General features: G+C 47.1%; 1 protein-coding gene and 1 long non-coding RNA gene across 3 annotated transcripts; one reads left to right on the top strand and one right to left on the bottom strand.

Moving 5' to 3' along the window:
* Window positions 1–316: 316 nt before the first annotated feature.
* Window positions 317–2,726, bottom strand: DYNLL1 (dynein light chain LC8-type 1). Of its 2 annotated transcripts, none has more exons than XM_063694406.1 (3): window positions 2,585–2,726; window positions 2,248–2,399; window positions 317–737 (listed from the first exon to the last, which is right to left on the bottom strand). In XM_063694406.1, the coding sequence occupies exons 2-3, from the start codon at window positions 2,377–2,379 to the stop codon at window positions 600–602; spliced, it is 270 nt and encodes an 89-aa protein (XP_063550476.1). In that variant the 5' UTR covers window positions 2,380–2,399; window positions 2,585–2,726; the 3' UTR covers window positions 317–599. The 2 variants fall into 2 exon arrangements, with proteins under 2 accessions (XP_063550476.1, XP_018893696.1); XM_019038151.4 differs by having other exon boundaries at window positions 2,248–2,385; window positions 2,585–2,714.
* LOC109029125 (uncharacterized) lies at window positions 2,720–11,650 on the top strand. Its single transcript, XR_002008147.3, has 2 exons — window positions 2,720–2,978; window positions 6,676–11,650. It is a non-coding gene; the product is annotated as an uncharacterized lncRNA (long non-coding RNA).
* The last annotated feature ends 3,313 nt before the right edge of the window (window positions 11,651–14,963 follow it).

Genomic DNA, 14,963 nt, shown 5'->3' with positions numbered 1-14,963 from the left:
ACTACACACCCATCACCACCACCTGAGGCCAAAGGCCCAGAACATTCTATAGCACTGTCTTAACAAATATCCTTAAACACTGATTTTTTTCAGATTAGGACTAAAGATTTAATTTAAATGTTTCTTTATCATGCACTGCATTTCTCAACATGCACAACAGTTGCAGGATGGGTGAGAGAATGTGACTAAAGAGTACTGAAATACCCCACAGAAACTTAACTTCTTTAAGGATGGACTCATCCCCACCAACCTGGACATCTGATCAAGTGACCGTCTTCAACGCTGTTATTTGAACAAATTGTAATTCACACACATACACATCTGCAACAGATTTATTTTTTAAAGGAATGGATTTTGAGAGAAAACAACGTGGGCAGAAGTATGGAATAGAAAATAAATACAAATGTAGGCTATTCTGCTAATTGTTTTATAACCACGACAAACTAGTACAGAGAATGCCCTGTACAAAACACAACAAAGGTTCAAACATCGAGATGTTCCCTTAGCAAGGCTGAAAATTTCAGTCTCTGGTATTTGGAATTTAGGCTGCAGTCCTTGTTTTTGGATGGATCACTGGGTGTGTGGCACAGTCCATGCTTTTAACCAGATTTGAACAGAAGAATGGCCACTTGGCCCAGGTAGAAGTAGATGAAGTGTTTGGTTTCATGTGTCACATAACTACCGAAGTTCCTCCCCACGATGCAATGCCAGGTGGGATTGTACTTCTTGTCAAATTCCTGGGAAAGACAAAAGAAAAGAACTAGAATTTTAATTACCAGAGGTCAGTGTTTGCCTCTTGGATAAGCCAGAGCCTGTAGGGGCAGAAAGGAGGAACGTCAGCATCTGCAAATTCTTAGAATGAAAGAATGTTCCCCAGCTCCAAGCCGCCTACATAGTACATTAATACAAACATACTTGCAGTCTGAGCGAAGATGGGAATGGAGGCTGAGGAGGTCAAAGGACGAAAGGTCAGCCTTAAAGACAGGGTGTTTTGTTATGGTAATTACACCTTCATACCTTCTATAATATTCATTGACAGACGGTGACATCAACAGGTGTAGTTTATCATGTTCTGTGTAGAGAACTAAACTACCCTACTGTATTTGCCATGCCCCCAATTCCAAGAAAACGGCAAAAAATTAGCCCATCCCATTCCTCATCACAAAGATCTTAACTGCACCCCTGCAACACAAGACTTTTCCAATAGGACAAAACTTCAAACAGCATTGTATACCAAATGATTGCGGATCAAAATTAAATTTACAGGGACACAATACTGAAGCACTCCACTGTTGCTGTAAAAACTGCTGGAAACAGAATCTGTCAACTGGCCAAATTTTATCCTCAATTATTATCCAAACAGCCGTCCTCTTCACATCTATCTGGATGATGCTAATCTACTACCCTGTCCACTAGGTTAGCAAGTTGTAGGAACAACTGTTCACCATTTCTCCCACCCTAAGAGGTACTGGGGACTAGAATGCCTGTGGGGGGCATTGGGTGGCAACGGTTATCTTTCTCTGCAAAATTCTTACAAGTGTTTGTGGAGCGTCACACAAGATTTAGCTACTCTAACTGCACGCAGTGCGAAAACCTTTTAAAGCTAGGAAGGGGAGTAACGCTCTTGCAAGCTAGACGCACGCACTGCTGCGTTTGTCAAAAAAGGCATTTATTTCTGTTCCATCTGAAGTCTTTCATCTTCCCATTCTCGACTGGAACCCTCCCACGGCTTAGGCTGCCAGCTTTCTTCCCTTCCAGCAAACACTGCTCGAGAAGTTGGCAGTCCTGCCGGCTTTCTAGACTGCCATTTACCAAGCCCCTACCCCAGCCCCCAGCCCCGCCACCACCCACCTTCACTCAACTCCCCACTGGAAGGCTGGCAAGATCTCCTCCCGGCCCGGCTGGAAACACCCACGCAGCTCCCCCCCTCCGGAACACCCAGATGGATCCTCGGCGCAGGAACCACACAGAAGGGGGAACCGCTGCTCCCTGATCTTAGATACCGTTGCTAGGTGGCGCTTTCCCCCCGCGGAGCTGGGTAATTAAAAAAAAAAAAAAACTTCGGACGCCGGGGGTCTGGTCTTCTCCACAGGAGCGCAAAATGCATCTGCGTCCTTTCTGGAAGCTTCTACGCCCCAAGCCGCCAGCGGTGTTCCCGGGACCTGTCAGGCGCCCTTAGGAAAGCAGGATCGGGGGGAAGGAAACCCCTGCTCCCGGCTGCGTATCGGCCCCCGCGCCCATCCTCACCTTCTTGATATGAGCCGCAATGTCCTTCTCTATGTTGTATTTCTCCAGCGCCTGAGTAGCGCACTCCACCGAGTCCTGTTGCATCTCTTCCGACATGTCCGCATTTTTGATCACGGCCTTTCGGTCGCACATGGTTACCTAGTGGGCAAGGCCTGGGGTAAGGGGTTGAGTTGGGCCGCGCCCCCCAGGCACTAACTGCCCCCACCCCGGCCGGCGCCACCACGGGACGACGCCCCCCACCCCACTTCTCAGGAAGCGCGGGCTACGCGGAGGGCTAAGTCCGGAGTGGGGCGAAATAAGGCAGCGAGGACACCCCCTGGCCCCCCGAGTTTCTCACCGTGGAGAAGGGGGCTGGCCGACTGCAACGGTCTCCTGGGGGAGGTGCTAGCACAGTTCAGGCCCAGCTAGAGCTACCGTCGCTACCGAAGCCGTGGCGCATCTAAGCAGCCCCACGCCAGCCGCCGCCGCCTAGTGCTCAGGCCCCGCCCTGCTCCCGCCGGCCCCGCCCCTCTCCGCGCGACCCTATTGGCTTGACGCAGCCCACGGCATTCTTCCATTGGTCCATGGACTCCATGGTTCCCTCAGGATCTTTCTCCTGCATTTTGTTGCAGACCACAATGCACCGCTCACGGCGTCGGTTGCCCGGGCAATGGGCCGCACGCGACGAGGCACACACACCCAGAAGGTGGAGCCCCGGCCCGGTTACGAGGACCACCCAGCTGTCTGGCGAGGTAGGAAGGGAGCTTCTGCCGGGGCCAAGGGAAGTGATTCCAAATTCACGGAGGTTGTCCCAGGGTGTGTTCTCGAACAACAGTCTCTAGAAGTTGGTGGCCATTCCTGCCCCCACCCCCCCACCACGACAGGTCGCACGATCTCGCACCCCAGGTTAGCAGGATTACGACAGAGGTGGCCTCTCCCTTTACTGAAAGGGTATCTCTGAAGCAGGGCCGGCTTCGTGGGTAAACCAGCAGTGCAGCCTCACAGGAGGGACCCTTACGTTTTCATTTTGCACTGGGCCCCATTTGTAGTCGGTTCTGCTCTGAAATATTTAGGAGAGGGCATCCTCAGGATTGAGGGAGGGCTTCAAGGAGGGACGGTGTTTCCTTACGAATTAAGGGATTATCCCCAAGAGTGGGGTCTCTGCCAAGCAATGCGGACATCCTTTAAGGGGTTGGGGATGGGGATCCGGGTGGATTTGGGAGTGTTGAGCCCCGGGGATTTTGTCCAGGGTGAGGCTTCTTGCTCAGGTGAGGCAGTCTTTCCTGTGTGGGAGAGATTCTTGGTTGGGATTTATCTCTGAGGAGGAGGTATCCTAATGGACGAAAAAGCGGCCGTTAGAGAGATGACGTCCCCTCTGGCTTAGGGAGGAGACACGAAGTGGTCTTGGGGGAGTTGAGGGACAAGTCAGATCTGGATTTAAATCCCAGCACTGTCATTTACTAGCTATTTGAATGTCTTCTTTAAGTAAAGGAGGACTAAGTGTAAAAGGAAACCAGTTCATACGCTTGTTAGCAGTATTAAACATTTGAAGTTCTCTCAGCACAATGTGAGGCACATAGTAAATGATCAATGAATCTTATCAATAATTGTCAGTTTATACGACTATCCCAAAGGCCGCAGCAAGGTTTTGAACAACCAGCTCTGAAATGCCTATAATGTATTTTTCGAACCTCCATAAATAAGTTATCAGGTTAATCATGTATCTGGAAGCCTCCTATTTACATTTCTACATTTTCTTCTGACCATCTACTCTCATTACTCCTTAAAACAATTTGTGGCTGGGCATGATGGACTCACACCTGTAATCCCAGCACTTTGAGAAGCCGAGTCAAGGGGATCGCTTGAGCTCAGTAGTTGGAGACCAGCCTGGGCAATATGGCCAAACCCCATCTCAAAAAATAAAAATAAAACAATTTGAGCAGAAGCACACAACTCCAGAAAGAAAAAGATGGGAATAGGCCGGGTGCGGTGGCTCACGCCTATAATCCCAGCACTTTGGGAGGCTGAGGCGGGTGGATGACCTGAGGTAAGGAGTTTGAGACCAGCCTGATCAACATGGAGAAACCCCATCTCTACTAAAAATACAAAATTAGCTGGGCATGGTGGCGCGTGCCTGTAATCCCACCTACTCAGGAGGCTGAGGCAGGAGAATCACTTGAACCCGGGACACAGAGGCTGTAGTGAGCCGAGATCGCGCCATTGCACTCCAGCCTGGGCAACTCCGTCTCAAAAAAAAAAAAAAAGGAAAAAAATGGCAATAATTAGAACCTCTTCAGGTTCAACATATGCATATCAATTAAATCAACAGCTTTTTCCAGTTCCATGTTTCTAATGATGAGATTCAGGGTTTGAGGAGTTATGATATTACTATAGTACCTCTCTTGAGGAAGAAATAGGTTGACAACAAGTGAGGACCCTGGAAATGCAAATGACACTAAAGTAAAGCCACGGTGACTCCACTAAGTAGAAACCCCAGGGAAATTTCCTAAATCATCCTCATGATTTTTTTCCATATCTACACTACACTACCCCTGTTATTATTTATTTAATTTTTACTATAATAATACTATCATTATAATATAATAATGTAATTGTTCATTAATAATACCTTATATGGCCGGGTGTGGTGGCTCACGCCTGTAATCCCAGCACTTTGGGAGGCCGAGGCGGGCGGATCACGAGGTCAGGAGATAAAGACCATCCTGGCTAACATGGTGAAACCCCATCTTTACTAAAAATACCAAAAAAAAAAAAAAATCAGCCGGGCGTGGTGGTGGGCGCCTGTAGTCCCAGCTAGTTGGGGGGCTGAGGCAGGAGAATGGCGTGAACCCCAGAGGCTGAGCTTGCAGTGAGCCGAGATCGCACCACTACACTCCAGCCTGGGAGACAGAGCGAGACTCTCTCAAAAAAAAAAAATAAATAAATAATAAAAAATAATACTGTATATAATATTCTATTTAATAATTTTATTTGAACTCCCTTTATTTTTTAAATAAGTATACTTTTTATTTTATTTTATTTTTTTGAGATGGAGTCTCACTCTGTCGCCCAGACTGGAGTGCAGTGGCGCGATCTGGGTTCAAGCGATTCTTCTGCCTTGGCCTCCTGAGTAGCTGGGATACAGGTGCACACCACCATGCCCGGCTAATTTTTCTATTTTTGTAGAGGCAGGGTCTTGCCATGTTGGCCAGGCTGGTCTTGAACTCCTGAGCCCAACTGATCCGCCTGCCTTGGCCTCCCTAAGTTTTGGGATTACAGGCGTGAGCCATCGCACCTGGCCTAATAAGTATGCTTTTAAAAGACAAATATATATCATTACCATAAGTGGAAAGCCAGTCTCATTGGCCATAAATAGAAGGTAACTATAAAATATAAATATTAGAATATAAAACATTTGTTTTTGCATTGTTAAACTGATCTCAGACACTATGAGTGATATGTGTCCTGCACTTGGAAAATGCTACCCTCGAGGAGGGTTCTTAAATGGGGTCCACGGCCAGATTGCAAAGGTTTTCCAAGCCCTCTGGAATTATGCACAAAAATGTATGTAGTGCTTACAGGCATTTTTCCAAAGAGAGGATCCTTAGCTTCCATCAGATTCACAAAGGGATTCAGAACCTAAGGAGGATTAAAAAAAAAAAAAACTCTTCTACAATAACCCAGACTCCTAGAATAAATGTGAGATTCCTTCGCCAGGTCCCCCTGAAGTGGCCCATATAGGGTTCTGTAGCATCACACATTTCGGCAACTTACTATATCTACTCCTGCCTGATAAACTTGCTTAAAAATCCTTCTAAGCCTGAAAACCTGCATTTTTCATTCTTGCCACAGGAAATTATAACTAGGGGTTAACGTTTCTGAGAACACGGGCTTTGGAATCAACCTAAGCTATGAGCTCCTTCAAGTTAGTTAACCTCTCCAAGGCACAGGTTCCTGATTGTTATTTTTTATTTTTATTTATTTATTTTTTTTGAGACGGACTCTTGCTCTGTCACCCAGGCTGGAGTGCAGTAGTGCGATCTCAGCTCACTGCAACCTCCCCCTCCCGGGTTCAAGTGATTCTCCTGCCTCAGCCTCCCGAGTAGCTGGGATTACAGGCGTTTGCCACTACACCTGGCTAATTTTTGTATTTTAGTAGAGACAGGGTTTCACCATGTTGGCCAGGCTGGTCTCGAACTCCAGACTTCAGGTGATCCACCCACCTTGTAGGTTCCTGATTTTTAAATGGAGATCACATCTTCGTTATAGGTTGGTGGCAGGGATTATATTAAATAATGCATCTAGAGACCTAGCCACGGTATAATAAATAGTAGCTATTGCCACTGTATATTGAGACCTTACCATGTGCCAGACATTTAGACACGTTATCTCATTGGCTTCTCATAACAATTCTACAAGGTAAGAACTGTTCATCTCTTTATTATACAGATGAAGAAAATGAGGTTCAAAGAGATGAAGTCTCTTGCCTAAAGTCAGTGACAGAAAGTGACAGAGCTGGGATGTGAATCCTGGTCTGACTCCACAGTCCCACATGGTAGATGGAACCTCTGAGCAACACCTAAACAAAGGGAGCTGATGCCTCCGAACAGAGTGATGTCGCTGGAGACACTAAGCATCGTCGGCCCCTGGCGGGAGCTCCCTAAATATGTGTTGGATGGATGGATGGATGGATGGAAGAAAGGATGGATAGTTCAGAGTACTTCAGCCTTGATTCCTCCGCAACAGACACCTCAAACTTGACCCTACATTGGTTCTTGGCCATCGTGATCTTCCTTGGACAGAATCACCTTTCAGCTCCGGTCATCAGACTTTCCCAGGGCCCTCAGAAAGCCCTTCAGAGTTGTTACTCACAGGCAGGCTGAGGGATTCCTTGCGGGGTCTGCAGCTCTCCTCACCTCATCCACAAGTAGGACCGTGGCCTGTGCCTCACTACTGCCCCAGGATCACTCTGTTCCCAGCCCAGTCCAGCAATCACTTGTCTAGCTTTCTGGGACCTTGAGTACTTTCTTGAACCATGAGTCCTGTGACCACCCTAGCAGCTCTAACCCTCCCTTATCTGAAAGGAAGTGTGAGGTGACCTTGCAGGTCCCAGAGTTGATTGAAGACCCCATCCAGAAAGAAGGCACCCTGTGGGAGAGATTGCAAGGCCTAGGTCTGAATCCGGAAGCTTCCACCCCATGGAGAAGGGCTGGCACCAGCCTGGGGCTGACAGTGGAGCTGAGCTTTGGAGCCAAGGACTGTACTGCAGTGCAGGGACAGTGAGGCCAGAAAGGCTGAGACAACTCAGGGAAAGAAAACCTCCCTTCTGGCTAATAGTCAAGCACTGCCTGAGTGGACCAACACTCTCTTGTCCACAGGGGCAGCAGATGAAGACACATCCAGAGAGGACTAACAGGCCCCCTCAGCTCCCAGTCAGAGGGCAGAGCAACACAGAACAGACATTAAAGGAACAGACTTTGAGGCCAGGCAGCCTTGGGTGTGCATCTGTCCCTACTAAGCCATGTGACATTAAGCAAGTGAGTCCACCTCTCTGAGCCTCAGGTTCCTCATCTGTAAAATGGGGATTATAAGAGTTCTTGTTTCTCAGGGACAATGTGAGGATTAAGTGAGATGATACACATAGAGAATGTGGTGCAGTACTGGGCACATGGCAAAGATCAGTGATGCTAGCTACCACTTATCATTAGTGTTCCTGTAGACCAGGACTTCTCAACCTTGGCACTATTCACCTTTTGGGCCAGAAAGTTTTTTTTGTTGTTGTTGTGGGGAGCTGTCCTATGCATCTGAGGATGTTTAACAGCACCCCTGGCCTCTACCCACTAGATGCCAATCACACCACACCCCCAGTTTCAACAACCAAAAATGTCTGCAGATGGTGCCGAATGTCTTCTGGAGGGTGAAATCACTCCCCAGCAGTTGAAAAGCACCACCCTAAACAATCTGGACTGAATTTGAATGTCACAGATCCCAAGCTCACAGCTCCATGTAAAGGCCACAAGGCAGGCAGGCCTACTTGCAGATGAAGGAACGGAAAGAGCAACAATTACAGATCAAGCGGCTAGCTCTGGTGTAGACTAAGAGGCGGGATCTGTAGTCTGCTCTAGGAGCTAACAAGGCCTCTGTGACTCAGTAGGTGACCTCAGTGTCACTCTTTAATTATATGCAAAGTGGTCTTGTGTTAACTCTTAATTATTCTAGGGCTCCAAACAAGAAAATAGGTAGTTGGTATCTGATTTCTGGCATCAAGATCCTGATTCATTGACTGGGAGAAAATCTGACTCTCCAAAACTCTTTCAGAGTTCATTTAGCCCTTCATTTATGACTCTGGGGAGATTTCTGAGCAAGAGCTAGGTGTCAGGCCCTGTTCCAGGTGCTGGAGATGCACAAGAGAACAAAATAGGCAAAGTTTCCTTTTTATGGAACTTAGAGCAGGAGAATAAAGATAAAAACAAGCAAAAATATTTATCTCTGATAAGGGCAATGGATAAAAATAAAGTAGAATAGGCTAGGCACGGTGGCTTACGCCTGTAATCCTAGCACTTTGGGAGGCCAAGGCGGGCAGATTGCCTGAGCTCAGGAGTTCGGGACCAGCCTGGGCAACACGGTGAAACCCCGTCTCTACTAAAATACAAAAAATTAGCTGGGCGTGGCAGCATGCACCTGTAGTCCCAGCTACTTGGGAGGCTGAGGCAGGAGAATTGCTTGAACCTGGGAGGCAGAGGTTGCAGTGAGCTGAGATCGCGCCACTGCACTCCAGTCTGGGTGACAGAGTGAGACTCCACCTCAAAAAAATTTTAAAAAGTAGACTAAGAGAACCAAGCATCGCTGGGTGAGGGGTCTTGTTTTAAAGAGTTTTCTAGGAAGACCTCTCTGAGAAGGTACCATTTGAGCCAAGACTTGATGACCTGGCTCCTGCATGAGGATGGAAGGTGGGGAAGCTGATGGGAGCAGCGAGAGAGGTGGGAGCAGTTAGAGGCTATTGCAGCAGTCCAGGTAAGAAGGAATGGTGGCTTGGACAAGGAGGTGGTAGCAGAGATGGGGCAGAGATGGCCAGATTCCAGATGTATTCTGAAGGTAGAGCTGACAGATTTGCTGAGGAACTGGATGCAGAATAGGAGGGAACCAGAGGCAGTCAAGGATGACTCCAGATTGTGAGCTGAACAATGAGAAGAATAGATTGAGATGGGGAAGTCTGGCAGAGGAAACAAGAAGTTCTGCTTTGGCCATGTTAAGTTTGAGATGCCTATTAGATATTCCAAGTGGAGATGTCAAATATGCAGTTGGATATATGAGTTCTGGGAAGAGGGCCAGCCTTGAGCTATAATTTGGAGAGTCATCAGCTTATAGGTGACATTTAAAGCAATGGGACTGGATGAGATCACCACTGAGGGCGGAGTACGTGTAGATGGAAGTAATGCTTATTCAGCTAGCAATATTCTCTGAGCGTTTACTATGGGCCAGGCCCGGAGCTAGGTGCTAGGTACAGAGATGGACTTCCTTTGGCACCTGCCCCAGAGAAGCTCTATTACTTACTTAATTTTCCTGCCTAAGTGCTTTGGCCATGTAGAGGATGAGCCTTGAGTTCCTACCCTGTCTCTTAGTCACTTAGTCCTTTTTTTTCTCTTTTTTCTTTTTTTGAGACAGAGTTTCGTTCTTGTTGCCCAGGCTGGAGTGCAATGGCATGATCTTGGCTCACCACAACCTCCGCCTCCTGGGTTCAAGCAATTCTCCTGTCTCAGCCTCCTCAGTAGGTGGGATTACCGGCATGCACCACCACATCGGGCTAATTTTTTGTATTTTTAGTAGACATGGGGTTTCTCCATGTTGGTCAGGCTGGTCTTCAACTCCCGACCTCAGGTGATCCACCCGCCTCGGCCTCCCAAAGTGCTGGGATTACCTGCGTGAGCCACCGCACCCTGCATCATTTTTTCAGCAGACATTTGTTGAGCACCTGCTTGATACAAGGCACCCATCTAGGCACAAGGGACATGAAGCGAGTCAGACACAGTTCCTATCCTTTTGGCGTTTACATTTTATATGTGGAGACAGACATTGAACAGGATGCACACAGGATCACAGGATGTGACAAATGCAGTGGAGGAGAAAGATAGGCTGGTGTGAGAGCTGTTAATGGGGGCTCTGCTCTAGCCTGGGAGACAAGGAAGGCTTTTCCAGGAGTCACATTAGAGGAACAATCTATACAAGCAGGGAACTAGGCTGGGGGAAGTGCAGGGAGCTTTTTAGGTGGAAAGAACAGCATGTTCAAAGGCCTGAAGCTGGAAGGAGGCTGGCTGACTTGGCTCCAGAGAAGCTGTTGGGGGAGTGTGGGAGAGACAAGACAGGGAGTAGGGGTGGGGAGAAGCCAGACCTTTGGAATCTTGTAAGCCTGGTTAAGACACGTGGACTGTATTCTGCGGCCACCAGTGGCTCTGTTGAGGTGGGAAATTAAAGAAAAGTAAAATTAAAAAGAAAGAGAAATAAGTTTTTCTGTATTAGGCTGACTTGTCCCAGAGGCAGCAATAGGCACAGGCCAGACCCAGGAAAATTCTTCATAATATTATCTAATGTGCTCTGGAGATTCTCCCAGTACTCCCTCAACATAGGGAGAAGAAAAACAAATTTTCCTTTGTTTTATGGAATGAGTTTATAGATTCCTGTTCTCTGTAACTAGTGACTTCAAGTATTGTTTTATCTAAGCAGTGGAGTGAAGGTCATGAGCCTCTGAGCTGGCCTGAGTTACGGCCACCTGGGCGCCATAGTGAAGGTTATGGGATAAGCCTGTGCCTGGGCAAACCTAGATAAGGGACATCTGGGTTGCTTGGCAACGGTCATGTGCAATCCTGAGTTTGTCCTGCCTCTATATCCCTGCTTTCATGCCACTGTAAGCTTGCTTCAAGCTAGCCCACCCCCTTTTGTGAAGTGTGTATAGAAGTCAAGTGCTGTCTTTCTTCCGGGCCCAGTCTTTTGGACGTTGAGTCAGCTGGGTCTGAGTGCACTCAATAAATGATTCTCCTGTTTTAGATTGAGACCATCCTGACTAACACGGTGAAACCCCGTCTCTTCTAAAAATACAAAAACAAAATTAGCCAGTCGTGGTGGCGGGCTCCTGTAATCTCAGCACTTTGGGAGGCCGAGGTGGACGGATCATGAGGTTAGGAGATTGAGACCATCCTGGCTAACATGGTGAAACCCCGTCTCTACTAAAAATACAAAAACAAAATTAGCCGGGTGTGGTGGTGGGCGCCTGTAGTCCCAGCTACTCGGGAGGCTGAGGCAGGAGAATGGCGTGAACCCAGTAAATACTGCACATGTGTAATGAGCCGAGATCGTGCCACTGCACTCCAGCCTGGGCAACAGAGCAAGACTCCGTCTCAAAAAAAAAAAAAAAAAAAAAACAGGCCGGGCACGGTGGCTTACGCCTGTAATCCCAGCACTTTCGGAGGCTGACGCGGGTGGATCACGAGGTCAGAGATCGAGACCATCCTGGCTAACACAGTGAAACCCTGTCTCTACTAAAAATACAAAAAATTAGCCGGGTGTGGTGGCGGGCGCCTGTAGTCCCAGCTACTAGAGAGGCTGAAGCAGGACAATGGTGTGAACCTGGGAGGCGGAGCTTGCAGTGAGCCGAGATGGCGCCATTGCACTCCAGCCTGGGCGACAGAGCGAGACTGCGTCTCAAAAAAAAAAAAAAAAAAAAGATTCTCCTGTTTTAACCCGAGGTCTCTCTCTCATCCTCCTGAATCCCACAACACTGAAAGGTAGTGGGTAGGGAGTCATATGATCAGAGGGCCACTGAGGTGGGCAGGTTAGTAGGGCAGCCAGGACACCAGTGAGGAAGTTATTGATTGTTGCCTCTTTGCTTCAGGCTCTTGGTTTCTCCATTTTAAACATCTGTTTGCACTCCAGGTGCAGTGGCTCATGCCTATAATCCTAGCGCTTTGGGAGGCTAAGGCAGGAGGATGGCTTACCCAGGAGATGGAGACCAGCCTGGGCAATATAGCAAGACCCCATCTCTACCAAAAATAAAAATAAAAAATTAGCTAGTATAGTGGGGTGTGCCGGTAGTTCCAGCTACTCAGGAGGCTACAGCAGGGAGGATTGCTTGAGCCCAAGAGTTCAAGGCTGCAGTGAGGTATGATTGCACCACTGCACTCCAGCCTGGGCAACAGAGCGAGACCCTGACTCAAAAACAAAAACAGAAACATCTGTTTGCAAAGCCCTGGTTCTCTCAGGGGACAGAGAGGGGAATGCAAAGAAGTTGTTTTTCTCTCTCGGTAAGAGCAGAACTCTTGGTACCCCCAAACTTATCATCTGAGGATCACAAAGCGAGAGCTTAAGGCTATACATAATAATCTGTTTCTTCCAGGAGCCACTTCCCCCAAGAAACTCCAAAGGTATTATTTCATTAGCAGGGTGCCAGGTGGTTTTGGCCAGGGCCTCTGCAACTCTTTTCTCTGTGACCATTTTCCATTTCGGCTCATATAAATCAACCTACCTGAATTTATGGGTCCTTTACTACAAAGCTATAAAGTAAAATAATGTAATTAGTGCAGCCAACTGCAGCTGTTCTCAAACTCAATGTCACGGCCATTACACATGTGAAATATTTACAGGGGTTTTAATCAATTTTCTTTCCTGACACCCGTTTTTTTTATTAAAATTACAAAAATAATAAATGCACATGGTAGTAGATACAGAAGAACACAAGGAATAAATTATAAATGTTAACTGTACAGAGATAACCATTGTCAATATTTTGTCTTAAATACATCGTCTATAGATAAGAACATATTCATATCATATAATACCTATCACACTGTATGTATCTTTTTTTTTTTTTTTTTTTTTTTTTTTTTTAGACAGGGACTTACTCTGTCAAATAGGCTAGGGTGTAGTGGTGCAATCGTACCTCACTACAGCCTCAAACTCCCAGGCTCAAGGGATCCGACTGCCCCTCCCTCCCAAGTAGCTGGGATCACAGGTGCACACCACCACACCTGGCTAATTTTTTTGATTTTTAATAAAAATGAGGTATCGCTGGGCGCGGTGGCTCACGCCTGTAATCCCAGCACTTTGGGAGGCCGAGGCGGGCGGATCAAGAGGTCAGGAGTTCGAGACCAGCCTGACCAACATAGTGAAACCCCGTCTCTACTAAAAATACAAAAATTAGCCAGGCATCGTGACAGGCGCCTATAGTCCCAGCTACTCGGGAGGCTGAGGCAAGAGAATGGTGTGAACCCAGGAGGTGGAAGTTACAGTGAGCCAAGTCGTGCCACTGCACTCCACCCTGGGTGACAGAGTGAGACTCCGTCTCAAAAAAAAAAAAAATAATAAAAATAAATAAATAAATAAATAAATAAATATATAAAATGAGGTATCACTATGTTGCCCAGGCTGGTCTCGAACTCCTGGGCTCAAGCAATCCTCCCACCTTGGCCTCCAAAAGTGCTGATATTATAGGCATGAGCCACTGAACCTGGCCAATGTATCATTTTTGTTACCTGCTTTTCGTAATCCCAGCACTTTGGGAGGCCGAGGCAGGTGGATCACGAGGTCGGGAGTTCAAGACCAGCCTGGCCAAGATGTTAAAACCCTGTCTCTACTAAAAATACAAAAATTGGCTGGGTGTGGTGGTGGGCGCCTGTAATCTCAGCTACTTGGGAGGGTGAGGCAGAGAATTGCTTGAACCTAGGAGGTGGAGGTTGCAGTGAGCCGAGATCGTGCCACTGCACTCCAGCCTGGGTGACAGAGCAAGACTCCATCTCAAAAAAAAAAAAAAAAAGCCTTCTACAACATAACTATTTACTTATGTATTTTTAAAGATGGGGTCCCACTCTCACCCAGGCTGGAGTACAGTGGTGCAATCCTAGCTCACTGCAGCCTCAAACTCCTGGGCTCAAGCAGGCATCCTGCCTTCGCCTCCCAAAGTGCTGGGATTACAAGCGTGAGCTACTGCACCCAGCCTAATTTTAATAGCTTCTTAATAGTCCATGCGGCCAGGGGCGGTGGCTCACGCCTGTAATCCCAGCACTTTGGGAGGCCGAGGTGGTTGGATCACTTGCGGTCAGAAGTTCGAGACCAGCCTGGCCAATATGGTGAAACCCCATCTCTACTAAAAATATAAAAAATTAGCCAGGTGTAGTGTTGCGTGCCTGTAGGCTACTTAGGAGGCTGAGGCAGGAGAATCGCTTGAGCCCAGGAAGCAAAGCGGAGGTTGCAGTGATCCGAGATTGCGCTATTGCACTCCAGCCTGGGTGTCACAGTGAGACTCCGTCTCAAAAAAAAAAAAAAAAAAGTGCATGCATAACTTCTTAAAACAATCACTTATCAGTGGACACTTAAGTTGCTTCCAGTTTTTCAGTATTGTAACAGTGCTTTGTTCTGATGAATATCTTTCAAAGATAAAAATAATCTTTTTAATTCTACTTTCAGAAGTAATAGGTACTCATTGTATAAAAGTGAAACACTGTAGAAATTTAGAATCTGAAAAAGAAAGTTCCTTTGTAAGATCTGTAATCTTACAACTCAAAGATAATGTTAAAATTTGATTTTTTCCCGGCATATAACAGGCTTTTTTCCTTTTTACCAAAATGGGATGATTCTGAGTTCCCTGTCACGATATATAAATCTACTTTATTCCTTTCATAAACTTCCATACACTTCCACCACCTGTCCCCACCCACCCACCCACATCTGTATACACACATTCTGCCTCC

The sequence above is a fragment of the Gorilla gorilla genome, chromosome 10, assembly GCF_029281585.2.
Source record: "Gorilla gorilla gorilla isolate KB3781 chromosome 10, NHGRI_mGorGor1-v2.1_pri, whole genome shotgun sequence".
NCBI classification, from domain to species: Eukaryota; Metazoa; Chordata; class Mammalia; order Primates; family Hominidae; genus Gorilla; species Gorilla gorilla.
The sequence above is the reverse complement of the archived record's forward strand: the minus strand, read 5'-3'. Positions and strand labels throughout refer to the sequence as shown.